Source organism: Macaca nemestrina, chromosome 2 (genome assembly GCF_043159975.1).
Source record: "Macaca nemestrina isolate mMacNem1 chromosome 2, mMacNem.hap1, whole genome shotgun sequence".
Classification (NCBI taxonomy): domain Eukaryota; kingdom Metazoa; phylum Chordata; class Mammalia; order Primates; family Cercopithecidae; genus Macaca; species Macaca nemestrina.
This window is the reverse complement of record NC_092126.1, coordinates 85,662,454-85,679,179: the sequence shown is the minus strand read 5'-3', so window position 1 is coordinate 85,679,179 and position 16,726 is coordinate 85,662,454. Positions and strand designations below refer to the sequence as shown.

The 16,726-nt window shown below is 38.7% G+C and overlaps 1 protein-coding gene across 2 annotated transcripts in view; it reads left to right on the top strand.

Moving 5' to 3' along the window:
• LOC105465595 (spermatogenesis associated 16) overlaps positions 1-16,726 on the top strand; it is a 264,722-nt gene that overhangs the window by 186,750 nt on the left and 61,246 nt on the right. For both annotated transcript variants that reach the window (XM_071091250.1, XM_071091251.1), the window contains one exon: positions 2,484-2,631. In XM_071091250.1, coding sequence (XP_070947351.1) covers positions 2,484-2,631 — 148 coding nt within the window. The remainder of the gene's footprint in view (positions 1-2,483; positions 2,632-16,726) is intronic.

Genomic DNA, 16,726 nt, shown 5'->3' with positions numbered 1-16,726 from the left:
ACGAGTCTTACCATCCCCACTGTGAGATGGCTTCGCCAAGCTACCCTGCCAGCAGTCACTTAAGCTGCCAGCAGTTGGAAAAGAAATGGGGTGGAGAGAGTGTTTTCTTCTATCCTGGCCTGACTAGGATATCGCTAATGTCTTTCTGGAAGCAAACTGGAGGATTAGGTACCTTTGCTAAATTTTTTAATCCAGAAATTAAAGCAAAATAACCCTTCAGCAAGATATTCAGAGACCATCAGAAAGCTGTTTATGAGTTAGAAACTGTTACGGGTCTGAATTGTATGCCTCCAAAATTCATCTGTTGATGTCCTAACCCCTAGTACCTCATAGTGAGACTACATTCCATTAGCCCACACTCAGCCACAGTTGGAGACAGAATCTTTAAACAAGTAATTACATTAAAATGAGGCTTTAGAGTTGAACCCTAATCCAACATGAGTGCATGCTTATAAAAAGAGAAAATTAGAACACACACAAACACACATGCGCGCGCGCGCACACACACACACACACACACAGAGGAATGACCATGTGAAGACACGGGGAAAGACAGCCATCTACAAGCCAAGTAGAGAGACCCTCAGAAGAAACCAACCCTGCTGACACCACAGTCTTGGACTTCCTGTCTCCAGAACTGTGAGAAAATAAATTTCTGTTGTTTAAGCCACCCAGTCAGTAGTACTTTGTTGTAGCAACCCTAGGAGACTGATACGGGAACCAACAGCTTACAAAGGCAGTAAAGTCAGCCATGACCTTAGAACTGAGGTCTAGAGCAGCTTTCGTCCTTGGCACATCACTGCACACGTGCCTGTGCAACCACAAGCCCTGATGGTCTGGACAGGCCATCCCAGAATCAGTTTCCAGCAGTGAACATAGGTAAGCACCAAACTGGAGGAATTATTCCTCCTCCTCTCAGTATAAAGGATCTTCATTTTTGCTGAAGGACTAATACTTGGTGCCTAAACACCTTATTTGAATTCCTAATCCACAACTCAATCCCAGACCTGCTGCCTGCATTATCCCAGTAGCCCTTCCAAAGCTGGCATCCAGGTCTCCACATTCAGCAATGCCTTGTCTTGTCTCTTCCTTTATTTGCCATGCACTCCACCACTAACTCCATCTGAGGGCTGGCTCTGGGTTTGGAAGAACTGTTATATATTTTCTGTTCCCCATTCAGTTCCTTGAACTTGAACAGGGACAATGTTGAAGGCAATGTAAGTTCTAGCATTCAATTATCCAATAATTTTGTTGAATTTCGATTGAGAAATTTGTCCACTAATTTTTACATAATTTTAAAGCTAATCTCAGAGAAAGGAAGACCCTTTGCATCCAGAAAATTATTGCAAAGCTGCTCTTTTACAAGCAATGTAGATGATTCATAGAGGCATTCGAAGTCACTAAGAAATGAAGTAAGCAATGAACAAGTTTATTTAGACTTCTCAGTTTAAAATCAAACTCCTTGTTGCTTTTATTATCAATGGAAAACTTGTTTTCAAAATACTATGATGATAATAATGTAAATTGTTGTTTGTTAAATGGTTTTTTTCTCTGTTGAAAAGCTTCTACCTATTGTTTTTCCTTATTGTTTGTTGGCACCTTATTTGTCTGGAAGAATTTCATTCCTATAAATAAAAATGGATTGTTTTATAATATGCTTTTATGCCATATTAAAAAAACTGAGGTAACCATAGACACTTTCACATTTTATTCAATGTGCAAGCCTCATTAGAAGGAAAAGTTGTAGGAAAGGAGTAAATTCCTCTTAAAACTTCACATAACTTTCTTTTAGGTCTGTTACAAAATAGTAATGGGCCTATTTAAAAACAAGAAGCTGAGGATGATGGCAGGGCTTTATCAAGAATGGTACATGAGCAAAAATAATGTAAAGAAATTCTTAAATACCCAAAACCATCCTAAACTGCTCTTGTGATCTGGAGGGAAGGGGAAGCTTTTCTAGGAGGAAGCTGAGGAAGGATATTTTTAATTCCAAAAGGCTTTCCCAGGTATTGGAAAAAGAAAACAAAAAATACACGTCTGCTAGTTCGCCGTGTTATTTACAGAATATACTTTAGATATTTAATTTATTTTTTAAAAGAAATCTCTCCATATACAAATTGCTCACCAATGTCTGCTCAAGAGTAAGTTAATTATGTCAGACTTAAGAATTTGACTTTTAAAATCAAGTAAAAAAAAATGACACCTTAGGAAATAGAATTTATATTTTTATCTTAAAACAAGCTCAGTTTAGAGGTGCCTGTTTAAAAACTTCCTTCATTTAATTGGTTTTCTCTTAATATGAAATAGTATTTCCAGAACTAATTAAAATTTTGTTCTAATGAATATTCAAGACCAAAATATGTTATCTTTGCAGTACAGCATATAGATTTTTAAGTCATCCATAAAGGTAATTATATTTTTTTACATTCTTAAAAAGTCATGTATTGTTATTGATGCCAAATGGGTTGTTTGTTTCATCTTAGGCCATGATTGAGGAAGCCATCACCAGAGCTGAATCTTTCTCAGTTATGTACACACCATTTGCGACAAAAATAAGAGCTGATAAAATAGAAAAAGTAAAAGATGTTTTCACAAAAACTCATCCTGCATATGCAGAGTATATCTACACAGGTAAGATTCAATATCTTCGAGTTATCAGCTGATATTTTGTTTCCAATAAAACAAATACAGGGTTCTTTCTGGTTTATTAGTTTATTGCTTCTGTTTTAGGAGTACGCTGTTTTAATCTGATGACTTGAAATGGAAAGTAATTTATAAGGTTTTAATAGGGCTAGCCTTATAGTTCTAGCACAATATTTCTTGTACTTTCTTTCTATATTTTAAGAAGTAGGGATAAAACCTAGAAAATCTAACATTTAAAAAATGGAGGAATGACCTGTGGTAAAATGCTATCTTTCCCTTTATCCTTTATTGGTAAAGGATAATCAGATGATTATAGTATTTTCCTGCTGATGGATTATTTTTCCATTCCCTACTATTTTTACTTTTTCCCCCATCTATCTCATACCTCAAACCTTCTCTCCTTATGCTCTTGAATCACTGGTATTCAAATGAGATCTGGAGAGCTCAGGGTCCCACAGAGGACACAACCACTGGTATGATGTTTTTTCCCTTTTTCATCTTTGGAAATCACTTGTTCTCATTCATTTATGCAAAAAATATTTTGTACTACCTACTGTGCATCAAATGTTATTTTAGTTTAAGGGGAGGATTTTTTTTGGCACTAAATTAGGAACTACTCGACAATGACCCCCGTGTTAAGAAAATCTCTAAATGCATACACCTGATATTGCATCCTTCTATTCAGGCCCGTTCATCCCTTCTCTCAGAACTTTGGGGCTGAGTCACTGAATTATAATGTTAATAATATACTCTATCATTGATCACACTTAAGGTGCCAGACACTCTACATTCATTATCTCTTGTTATTCCCATAATCCATGAGATAAGGTGCTTCCCATTTAGGAACAAGAAAACAGTAACCACAGAAGACACATAGCTTTTCCAAAGATGCACAGCAAATTAGACAGGCCTTGGATGTGAACCCATGAACATGCCATCAAGCTACACTATTTCCATGTGACAAAAACATTAAATGTGGGTCCTATGGATTTCATATTTTTCTCCACATTCCCTCTTGCTCTTCAGAAGAAAGATGTTAAATAAATCCCACTAGTGATGACTGAATAGTAAATCCCTAAGGAACAATGGTAATTTGAGGGCAAAGAAAGGGAAGAGAAGAAGGCACAATACAGGCCATAGTAACCATTTGTGCTGATTGAGCATTTCATAAGAAAGTAGGTTAAAAAAAAGTCTTCGAACTCATATTTTTTTGTTAATTGCTACAAATTATTCATTACTCTTATGGATATTTAAAGGATTTTTTGGAGGGCATACACTAGCAGCACATCAAAGTCATATCTACCTAGCATTATGGAAAAATGAGTCCGATTCAGTTATTTCCATTTCCACCCCCAGATCCATTGGTAATGAAGAGAAATTCATTGAGGAGATCACCAGTTTGCCAATTTCTCTTCTGGTAGAATAAATTTAGTTATATTTAACCTATTTCACAGAGCAGTCATGAAGATTAATTAATAGTTCAGAAGCACCACTGCCAAGAGTTTAAAAACAATAATAACATTAATGAGCCAGACTCATGTCTCATGTAATTCCATCAAACCTGTTATCAAGATGAATTATGATCTGTTGGCAAGACGATTCATGCTAAAGAACCTTACACTTTGGGAGAGAAGATAATTATAAGTTACTAATGATTGTTTCTATTATTTTATAATTACTAACTGCTAGAGTATGCTAGTGCTATATGAGAAACTTGATAGAAAAGACAGCTTCTGGAGGAGGAACGTGAGGTAGAGAAAGGAGTCTAGAATTTAAGTTTCATTGGGACTGATAAAGTTCTTTGCTCTGTGGAAATTGTGCTTTGGCTTAACAATGCTACTGCATTGGTGACATTACTTACCTCTGTTGCAAATTATTAAAGGGTTTCCCCAAAGCCATTGCTGGAATAATGGTGAAACAACTGTTACTAACCGTATGTGCACAGTCTCGGAGGTATAACTCTTTCCCCTAGGCAATTCCAAGGTGGCTGAGGGCATACAGCATGGGAAGAGGAAAGGTCAGGTGTTATTTTTAGCTCTGGATGCTTCTCCCCGAAGATGCAGAGAGCTATTTAGAGCTGTATCAGTAGCCAAAGGTAATAACTAAGAAGTAAGTAACATAAAGACAGATAAGGCCTAGAAGAGTAGACACTTTGTTTTCTTGGCAGTTTCCAAAAACCAGAATCCTCTGATATCTTTTGGCTGTGTCTCCACCCAAATCTCATCCTGAATTGTAATAACCCCCAAATGTCAAAGGCATGGCCAGGTGGAGATAATTGAATCATGGGGGCAGTTTCCCCTATACTGTTCTCATGGTAGTAAATAAGTCTCACAAGATCTGATGGTTTTATAAATGGGAGTTCCCCTGCACAAGTTCTCTTGCCTGCTGCCATGTAAGATGTGACTTTCTTCCTCCTTTGCCTTCCACCATGATTGTGAGGCCTCCCCAGCCAGTGGAACTGTGAGTCAATTAAACTTCTTTCCTTTATAAATTATCCAGTCTTATGTATGTCTTTATTAGCAGCATGAGAACAAACTACTGCATCCTCCTATTATCAGCCTTGTAGATAGAATTTAAGAAGCTTCTATCCTGATGAAAATTTATTCAGCTGTTTATTGTAACATGTGTTCATGCAACCAGTATGACTAGACAGTCACACAGTAGATGTGTGCAAACATAAGAGTCTATACATTTTACCTACCTATTTTCTTCTTTGCTCTGCCCAGAGCCAAAATATATTCTGTCTCATCCCAGGGCACTCCATATAATCCAGTCATTTCTAAAATTAGTCTATCTTTAGAACCTATCTAACCACATTTACCATTTTCCTTCTCCTTTTCATGGGTTTTTCTTCTCCCTGTGGTCTGGTTTAGCTTTCGTAGACCTCAAGCATACCCCATGTCCAAAAGGATCAGTGAACACATGAGTGAGACATCCTCTTCTCAATCTGTAGCAGGCTGGTACAGCTGCTTATCAGATGGCTGGTGGTACTTGAGATCAGCTCTGGTGTCTTGAAGAGGACCTCATGGATTCATTTATGTGGCCCATTAAGTGACTCAAGACACCTACATGGATTCTCCATTCTGTTTATTGGTGTAGTTGCTTCTTCATATGTACACGAACCACCCTTACCATACCAGTTGGCCCAAACTAGAGCCACTCTCTGAGATTTCCTCTTACTGCTGGACTGCTGACTTGTGAACCCAGCCATTTTCTAAGTCTTACTCAATAAATCCCCTCCATTCCAGAGGAGACTGGAAGTCATCGTAGCCCTCTCTTCAACTGGCTATGTTACTCTGCCATTTTTCCCTTGCTGCATGCTCCAGCAAGCCAGGACCCTTAGGACAAGAAGAGGATCTACAATGGAGATTGGGGTGGGGGTGGGGGTGAGGGCGGTTGTTCATCTATTTATTTATTCAGCGAACATTTATTTACACAGTACTCTAGGTGGTGCTGAGAATATACCTGCTCCTAAGAAAGGATCCGACTTTAGTAACTTATACTTCAGCATGAATATTTGACTATATTTTTCCCTTTTCCCAGAGAAAATTTTCATCTAAAACCAAAGCTCTAATTGTGGAATAGAAGGCTGACTCTAATTAAAAGAATTAGGTAGGATAAATAGAGCAGTTTGAGAATAGAGGTTGTTGCCACTTAATATCGCAAAAACTGGCTAGTTGTTTACCAAACTGTTTTATATTTATTTATTTATTTATTTATTTATTTATTTATTTATTTATTTATTTTGAGATGGAGTCTCACTCTTTCACCAGACTGGAGTGCAGTGGCATGATCTCAGCTCGCTGCAACTGCCGCCTCACGGGTTCAAGCAATTCTCCTGCCTCAGCCTCCCAAGTAGCTGGGACTACAGGTGCACGCCACCACACCCAGCTAATTTTTGCATTTTTGGTAGAGACGGGGTTTCACCATGTTGGCCAGGATGGTCTCTATCTCCTGACCTCATGATCCTCCCACCTTGGCCTCCCAAAGTGCTGGGATTACAGGCATGAGCCACCGTGCCCAGCCCAAACTGTTTTCTTTTTACCTCGGTCATAAATCTAGAATCCATTTCCAGCCTCCCTTCCAGTTAGATGAAGATTTCCGACTGAGTAACGGTCAAGGGAAAACGGACAGATATAATATATGTCACATCCAGGCCTGGCCCATAAAGCCCCCCTATGTAAAACTGTCTTTCCCCATCCACTGGCTGAGTAGAGAGAAGCATGGAAAGGGGCTGCAAAACAAGAGGAGCTAGATTCCTGAATGTCTGTGTAGATGGTCACCCTCTGAACACTCTGAATACCCACATGAACAAAAAACACAGTTATCTCTCTTTAGACCACTGAAATTTGGAGTTTCTTTGTTAAATCTGGTAACTTTAACATCTTTATCAGCCCTGCATCATAACAAGTAGGCAGCTTCCTACTCCAACTACAGTGTATACAACAAGTTTTTGCTAACTCGATCAAATAAACACTCATCCACATGCAGCCTACTCCATCCTCAAAAATACTCAGCGTTTGTACATACATCTATTCTTCTAACTCACGCTCCCCTCTCCACAGACAGCTACAGATGATGTTTTCATAAACATGTGTTTGCACCCACCCACAGAAAGATAATGTTTCCAGAGAGATACTGATGCTCCAAGAGATAAAATGCAATTATCAAGCTTTCACTGCAGCAAGAGAAATGGAGGCTATATGTAAGAATTTCTAAATTACAGAAGTCATCTAAATAAATAATCAACAGATGAAGGTCATACAATCTGTACCTTGAAGATTTTGGAAGAAGAGTCTACCTATCAAAGTTTTGCTGGAGAAGTAATTATTATCATTAAAACTTGGAGACTAGCATATTTAATTCGCCCAGTGGAGGCTGGCAAGCAAACCTCCAACTCAGAAACTCTGCCCAACTTTAGGTCACCTTCATCAAGCATAGAGAGTGTTGAGTTTATTGTTCCCTGGTCATGTGACAGTGCCGTGAGCCCAGCACAAGCTGGCAGAGGTGCTGGTGATGAGCAGGAAGAGTAGTCACAATGGACCTCCTCCAGGCAGTATTTTCTCTCCAGCCAGCCCCCAATTCACAGTCACCCATGTCGGGGATTTCCACTGGAAAAACAGACACAAGGGGGAAAAGCATAAAATTAACTCATTCTGAAATATATTTAGGTTTAAATTTTTTTAAAAAATTTATTGAATAAGCCAGTCACATTATATATTAACTTTACAGTGATTTATCATGAGAAAATCCATTCACCTTCAGTGGCAGGTATAGGATTATATTACCCATATAATTTCTATGAGACTGATGAGGGAGAGTCAAAATTCAAATCTGCCTTGTAGAATAACCAGGTTTATACATGCTCAGGAACTTACGTGCATCCTTTTCTGTTTCAGGAATATAATAAAACCCACCAAAATCTTAAAGTCATATTATAATAGAGTTGTATTGTATTATATTTCATGGAGAAAAAAATTACTGATTTTTTTTTAGCAGTATAGCTATCCATTTTTATTATTTAAGAAAAAAACCTGGCTTGATTCATACAGAGTAGTCAGGGTATATAAAACAAATAATAATTTACCAGCCCCAGAATTTTTATGTTTTCACTTATAAAGATTTGACTTGAGATTTTTATTCATATATTCCAATGAAATAATGCAATTCTGCATAGTTCTTATTCTTGCATGGTTGTATTTTAATAATAATAAAGTAATACAATCAGCATATCCTGTCTCCTCTTGATGAAAATATCAAGATTTATTTGCTAAGTAAATATATAATCAGTAATGGATCTGTGGTTAGTAATGTTTAATCGGAAACTGGATCAGATATCAATTACTTTAACACTTAGGTGGATAGAGTCATATTTTGTCTTTCCAATGCAATTTGAATACCAAGAGTAAATATGTATGTTTGGATAAATAATACATTGTTTTAAAATAGACCTTTAAAAATAACCTTTCATTGAAATTTATAATCTTGTTCTTGTTCAGTCATCATTTACCAGTAAGAATAATACATTCTTATGGTCTCTAAAACATGAAGTTAACATTTCCCATTTTATTCTTTCTTCTTTAAATTATTGTAATTTTATCATGATCAAGAGTTTTCAAAATCAAACTATTTTCCTCTTTGTAACTAGTTTTCTCAAATAGAAAAAGTTATAGAATTAAACAGTCTTCATCCCCAATATTTATGAAAGTGTTAAAGTCGGGTTGGTTATAAGATGATAAATCATCTAATATTTGCGCCACAGAATTCTTCTTAGAATCAGAAAATCGTTCCCAAGGTAAAGAAATCCCTCACATATGGGGCTAAATTCTCTGTTCTTAAAATATTAAAATGTTGACCTTCCCAATGGGAAGCGTGGTGCTCTGGCATTGCTCCATCTAATGGAGTTCACCTCCATGTAACCACTTCTCAACCAGCAGTTCACTTGTCCTTTGCATTAGCAGGTGATAGATAGTGCTGTTTGCCTCTGGTCTCCATCATCCACTGCACCTGAAATCCCTGAAACTATAATACCTCTTGCTTAGCATATTGTCCTAGGGGATCTTACTGAAGAAGGCAGGCAGGTTGCGTTTAAAGAAACAGCAGTCAATAATCCAAAAACAAGTGGAAGTGATGTAAGTTTTTCCTTCCACCTCTCAAGAAAGCCCATGAGTTGAGGTAGGGTAGGGCAGTTGTAATGCGGTATGTGGTAGAAATTAAACAGATATTGTAAGTATTGTATCCGTAATGCTCAGCAAAACCTTGTAAAATGCACATGTACATAAACACAAACATTCACATGGCAGCTTCCCTCAATTTCCTTTCCTACTCAAAATTATCCAGGTATGTCCTTTAAATTTATTCCCTCATGAATTGATGAGTCTCTTCCAGTGTCATTCTTGATGGTCTTACCAGTTTCTCAGGTTCTTACCCATCCTCGCTATCTCAGTCTACATAAGAAAGTCCCATGACCATTTCCAAACAAGCAGAACTCATTTTAGCAGGTGAGGGAGTTCTCAATATGAGTGAGGTAAGTGCTCAACAGTTAACACTTTATTTTTCCTGAATCACTTTACTTACGCTTTCTAATGTAGCCTCTCTATAACAATATAGTTAATCATTAGGTGCTGCAGTCTAATAAATCATGCAGCCGAGCATTAAAATCCCTGAAGACTGAACTCTCAGTAGTATATAACAATTTTAAATTGAGAATTTTAAAAAATTTTGAAGTCAATGTTGCACAGAATTACAAATTTTTTATTTTGTAGAGTTATCTTTTATTCTTTGCATATTCAGTATCTAAATCCTATTTATTTCTCCTCGAATACTTGACTCACAATAATCTACACCTTATGGGCATTAGCATTTTCTTGATGATCTTATAGTCTATAAATAATCACTGCATTTGACAACTAAAATAAAACCCCATCCAATCCATTTATTTATTTATTTATTTATTTATGGCTTTTAGTAGTTTTATTTTTTTAAACATTTTATGGTATCACACACATATAAAAATCCATTTTTAAATGCAACTTAACTAATTTATTATGGAGTAAACATCAAGTCAGAAAAGAAAACATTTTACCAGCTCTCCAGATATCCTTTACTGGCCCTCTCTTAATCCCAAACAACTCCCTACCCCCACCAAGGTAACTACTGTCCTAAAGTTTAGAGTAATTACTTTTTTACTTTACAGCATTACCACCTATCTATTCCTAAACTCTAGACTTCAATTTGCCTGCTTTGAAATGTTATAAACATGAAATTATATAGAGTAGATGCTCTTTTGTATCTGACTTCTTTTGCTCAATAATTTGTTTATGAACTTCTTCCATGTTGCAAAAAGCATTAGTTTATTCATTTTCATTGCTGTGTAATATTCTGTCCTATGAATAGACAGGTCTGGTGTTGATGAAATCCCTCAGCTTGGCTAGGCATGGTGGCTCACCCCTGTAATTCCAACACTTTGGAGGCTGAGGTGGGAGAATCACTTGAACCCAGGAGTTAAAGACCAGCCTAAACAACATAGCAAGACCCCCGTCACTACAAAAAAATTAAAAATTAGCTGGACATGATGGTGCACATCTGTAGTCCTAGCTACTCGGGTGGCTGAGTAGGAGGGTCACTTTAGCCTGGGAGGTCAAGCCTGCAGTAAGCCGTGATCACACCACCGAACTCCAGCCTGGGTGACAGAGCAAGACCCTGTCTCAAAAAAATAATAATTTAAAAAAATTAAAAGATAAAAAGAGAAAAATCCCTCAGCTTTTGTTTGTCTGGGAAAGTCTTAATTTCTCCTTTGTGCTTGAAAGATATTTTTTACCAGATAACACTATTCTAGGGTAATATACTTTTTCCTTCAGCACTTTAAAAATGTCATGCTACTTGGACCTGGCCTGTTAGGTTTCACCGAGAAGTCAGCTGCCGGACGTATCAAAGCTCTTTTGTATGTTATTTCTTTCTATTCTCTTGCTGCTTTTAGAATCCTTTATTTATCCATGGCCTTTGGGAATTTGATTATTAAATGCCTTGAGGTAGTCTTCTTGGGGTGAAATCTGCTTGGTGTTCTATAACCTTGTACTTGAATATTGATATTTTTCTTTAGGTTTGGAAAGTTCTATTACCATTTTGCAGAACTTCTACCTCAATCTCTCTCTCTCCCTACTTCCTCTTTAAAGCCAATAACTCTTAGATTTGTACTTTTGAGATTATTTTCTAGATCTTGTAGGCATGATTCATTCTTTTCTCTTTTTTTAATTTTACTTTAAGTTATGGGATACATGTGCACAACGTACAGATTTGTTACATATGAATATATGTGCCATGGTGGTTTGCTGCACCTATCAACCCATCATCTAGGTTTTAAGCCCCACATATATTAGGTATTTGTCCTCTCCCTCCCCATGCCCCCCACTCCCTGACAGGCCCCAGTGTGTGATGTTCCCCTCCCTGTGTCCATGTGTTCCATTGTTCAACTCTCACTTATGTGTGAGAACATATGGTGTTTGGTTTTCTGTCCCTGTGTTAGTTTGCTAACAATGATGATTTCCAGCTTCATCCATGTCCCTGCAAAAGACATGAACTCATCCTTTTTTATGGCTGCATAGTATTCCATTTCTAATCAGCACCTTCACCCCCACACCACTGTGTTGCTATTGTAAACAATGCAGATGGTTGTTCAGGTATTTTGTGAATGCAAGCCAAACGTAAGCTAATGTAGAGAAGTGTTTCTGGAAAGATATGAACAAATCGAGTCAAACCTACATGTACTCAAGAGTGTGCATTACATAAAGGAAATCCGAGGTAGGTTCCCTGGTGCCTTATTTAGTTGGTTTAATGAGGTCATGTTTCCCTGGATGTTCTTGATGTTTGTAGATGTTTATCAATGATTGGGCATAAAGAGTTTGTTTGGGCCGGGCGCGGTGGCTCAAGCCTGTAATCCCAGCACTTTGGGAGGCTGAGACGGGCGGATCACGAGGTCAGGAGATCGAGACCATCCTGGCTAGCACGGTGAAACCCCATCTCTACTAAAAAATACAAAAAAAACTAGCCGGGCGAGGTGGCGGGCGCCTGTAGTCCCAGCTACTCGGGAGGCTGAGGCAGGAGAATGGCATAAACCTGGGAGGCGGAGCTTGCAGTGAGCTGAGATCCGGCCACTGCACTCCAGCCTGGGCGACAGAGCGAGACTCCGTCTCAAAAAAAAAAAAAAAGAGTTTGTTTGAAGAGTTATTCAAGAGGTGTTTATTGTTGCCTTTGCATTCTGGGCTTATTTGTACCTATCCTTTCTGGGAAAGTTTTCCAAGTATTTAAAAAGAATTGAGTGTTGTAATCTAAATCTTTGGTCCCTGCAGCCATCTCTGCATTAGGGGACACCCAAAGTCCTGTAACACTGTGACTCTGGCAGACTTGTAGAGGTACCACCTTGGTGGTCTTGGGTAAAATCCAGAAGCATTCCCTGGATGACCAGGTAGAGACTCTAATTCCTCTCTTTCCTTTCCCCTAACAAATGGAGTCTGTCTCTCTGTGCTGAGCTGTGGGAGAAGCTTGGGAAGAGGTGATACAAGCACTCTTATGGCCACGACAACTGGGACTGCGCTGGATAAGACGCAAAGGCAGTAAAGCACTGGGTCCCACCCCAAGACCCACCAAGTCACTACCTGGCTACTGCCTATACTCACTCAAGGCCTACGGGCTGTTCAGCCCGCAGGTGGTGAATCCAGCCAGGCTTGCGTCCTTCCCTTCAGGGTGGTGAGTTCCCTGCTGGCCCAACTCTAGTCCAGAAATGCTGTCCATACTCCAGGGCCTGGAGAGGGGAACCTTTGGAATCTTCTTGGTGTTATGTTCTACTGTGGCTGAGCTGGCACCCAAGCCAAAAGACAAAATCCTTCCCATTTTTCTGTCTCATTTTCTCATACACAAGGAGTCTCCCCCTGGGGCCATTGCTACCCCGGCTCACGGCTAGTACTGCCTGGCTACTGTCAATGTTCACTGAAGGCCCAAGAGCTCTTCAGCCAGCTTGTGGTGAATGTTCCGAGGTCTGGGTCTCTCCTTTCAGGCCAGGAGGCTTCCCTCTAGCCCAGGGTGAATCCAGAAATGCTGTCCAGTAGCCAAGGCCTGAAATTGGGAACCACAGGAGCCTGCTTGACTGAGCTGGTGCCCAAGCTGCAAAACAGAGTCCCCTTTACTCTTCTCTCTCCTTTCCTCAAGGAGAAGGAGTCTCTTCCCATGGCTACCACAGCTGGGAATGTGCTGGGTGGCACCTGAAGCCAGTACAGGCCTGGGTTTTACCCAGGGTGCCCAGTGAGTACTCCCTGGGTACTTCTGATGTTTACTCAAGGCCCGAGTGCTCTTTAATCAGCAAGTGTTGAATCCTGCTAGGACTGGGTTCTTCCCTTCAAGGCAGCAGGTTCCCCTCTAGCTCAGGTTGTGTCTAGCAATGTTGTCTGAGAGAATAGTGCCCTATCCTGTGGCTGGGCTGGTCTCCAAGTTGCAAGACAAAGTCTTCTTTACTCACCCCTCTCCCTTCCTGAAGCAAAAGGAAGGAGTCTATCCCAGAGCTGTGAGCTGCACTACCTGTGGTGGGGGGAGAAGTGACACAAGAACTCCCATAGCCTCCCCAGCCGGTGTCTCCCTAGCGTCATTTACCCCAAGTCCACTGACTCCAAGCCCAGCATGGTGCCAGAGCTACCCCAGAATTTAGGTCCTTGAAGCCTAGACTACCTTTCAAGTTTATTTAGAACCCCAGAGCTTCTTTAGCCCATGGTGGTGGGGCTAGCCAGAATTCAGGTTCTGACCACTGGGATGGAGAATTCTCCCCTAGCTAGGGCTGATCTAAATGCTCTCTCCATGGATGCTGACTGGGTTCTGCCCCCATGTTGCTTTCCATTGTGACAAGGCAGCACTGAGTTCCAATACAAAGTCCCACAATTACTGTATTCTCCCTCCACCATGCACACAGAGTCTCTCTCTGCGCCACTTGGCTGCTGCCAGGGAATGGGGGAGGTGTGACATCAGCAATTCAAGACTATCAAGTACTGTAATGGCTCGTCTAATTTTTTGTTCCTATGAAAGTGTTTCTTGTATGGACAGTTGTTCAATTTGGTGTTCCCATGAGGGAGACAATCACTGGAGAGTTCTGTTTGGACGTCTTGCTCTGCCTCCTCCTTCTTATTAGCTCTTTGATGTTCTTAGAAAACTCTACTTTTTAGATTTCTTCTAGGAATATTAGTTGTCTTCAGAAAGAAGGTTTGTCCAATTTGTCTGTTTTGAGATTACAAGAATCAGAAGCTTCTATTTTTTTAGTTATGTAATACTTGAAATATGCTAAAAGACACAAAAATAATATAATGAATGCCTACATAATTACCACCGTATTTGAGAAATAAAACATTAAAAGTATTGTATAGTTGAAGTTCCCAAGGTTTTTCAGATCCTAATCTCCTCCCTCCCCTCCAGAGGTAATCACTATCATAAATTTGTTTATTACTCCTTTTTTATTGTAGTAAAATATGCACAACATAAAATGTACCATTTTAAACACTTTTAAAGTGTACAGATCAGCGGCATTAACTACATTCACATTATTGTGCAACTATTACCACCATCCGTCTACAAAACCTTTTCGTTTTCCCAAACTGAAACTCTACCCATTAAATAATAACTCTCCATTTTATTCTCCTCCCCCCCCGATCCCCTAGCAAACACTATTCTATTTTCTGTCTCTATGAATTTGACAGCTCCAAGTGGAATCATATAGTATTTGTCCATTTGTGTCTGACTTATTTCACTTAGTATAATGTCTTCAAAGTTCATCCATGTTTTAGCTGATGTCAGATTTTCCTTCCTTTCTAAGGTTAAATAATATTCCATTGTATATGTATATCACATTTTGTTTATCTATTTTTCCATTGAGAAAATCTTGGTGCTTCCACCTTTTGGCTACTGTGAAACATACTGCTGTGAACACGGGTATACAAGTATTTCCTTGCTTTCAATTGTTTTTGGTGTATAAATTGCTGGATCGTATGGTAAATCTATTTTTAATTTTTTGAGTGTCACGTCATTTCTTGTGGTGGCCACACCATTTCACATTCTCACCAGAAGTGCATGAGTGTTTCAATTTCCCCATGTCCTCATCAACACTCATTATTTTCTGGTTTTTGGTAACAGCCACCCTAACAGACATGAAGTGGTATCTCGCTGCTGTTTTAATTTGCATTTCCTTAGTGATCAGTGATGCTGAACATCTTTCACGTGCTTATTGGCCATTTTTATGTCTTCTTTGAAGAAATGTCTGTTTTAAGTCCTTTCCTGATTTTTTAATTGAGTTGTTTTTTGTTGCTGTTTTTGAATTGTAGTTCTTTATGTATTCTAGATATAAATTCTTTGTCAGATGTATGATTTGCAAATGTTTCCTCCCATTCTATAGGTTGCCTTTTCACTGCATTTCTGTGACTGTTAATTAGGGTGAACATCTTTGTTGTCATTATTTGTCCTGTGGTTACATTTCCTTAAAAAATAAACAGAATTCTTAAAAATTTTCAAATTTATAAAAATGGTATTTTTACTATTTCTCTATTCCTACAATTTGCATGTTTGTACCCTTTGTTCATTTGGGTTTTTTGAATAGTTTTATTATTGATTTATTGGAGTTTTTATATTTTATCTCATTAAGAAGCTTGACTTTGCTGCGGTGACTTTTGATGAAGTGAGATTTAAATTTTAATGTTATTTTATAATTTTGTTTCTGTTTTTGTTTTCGCTTTTGTTTTTGAGATGGAGTTTTGCTCTGTCACCCAGGCTGGAGTGCAATGGTGCATTCTTGGCTCACTGCAACCTCTGCCTCCCAGGTGCAAGCAATTCTCATACCTCAGCCTCCCGAATAGCTGGTATTACAGGCATGTGCCACCATGCCCAGCTAATTTTTGTATTTTTAGTAGAGACGGGGTTTCACCATGTTGGCCAGGCTGGTCTTGAACTCCTGATTTCAAGTGATCTGCCCACCACAGCCTAATAGCTTGTAGTTTGGTGTCATATTTAAGAAATCCATCCCTGTTCCAGTACCTAGATATTCATTCTTTCTTTTCGGTTTGTTTGTTCATTCTTCTACTGTTATGGCTAGGAACACAACCCAAGGTTGAATAAAGGAGTGATAGCAGGCATCCACATGTTGTTCCAGAGTTAAGACTTTTAAATTTCCACCACTAACTATAAAGTTTGCTGTAGATTTTTGATAAGTATTCTTTATCAGGTTTAAAAAGTTGTCATTTATTCATATTATGCCAGATGTTTTAACATTGTCAGACCTTTCTATTGTATCCTTTTTCTTACATTTAACTCCTTTCTGCTCTTATATTTATTATTTCTTTTATGTCCTGTTTTGGAAACTTATTCTTTTATTGCTTAATTTTCTTCACTGAATTCTGGGGTCAATAATTTTCAACACTCTCCCTCATTTTTAGTAAAGACTATCAATTTCTCTCCAAGAATGATTTTTATTGTGCCCTAAAAATTTTGTAAAACATTTTCATTGTATTTCATCTCAAAATATTTTCTCACTTTCATTGTGAAATCTTCTTTGAGCCAT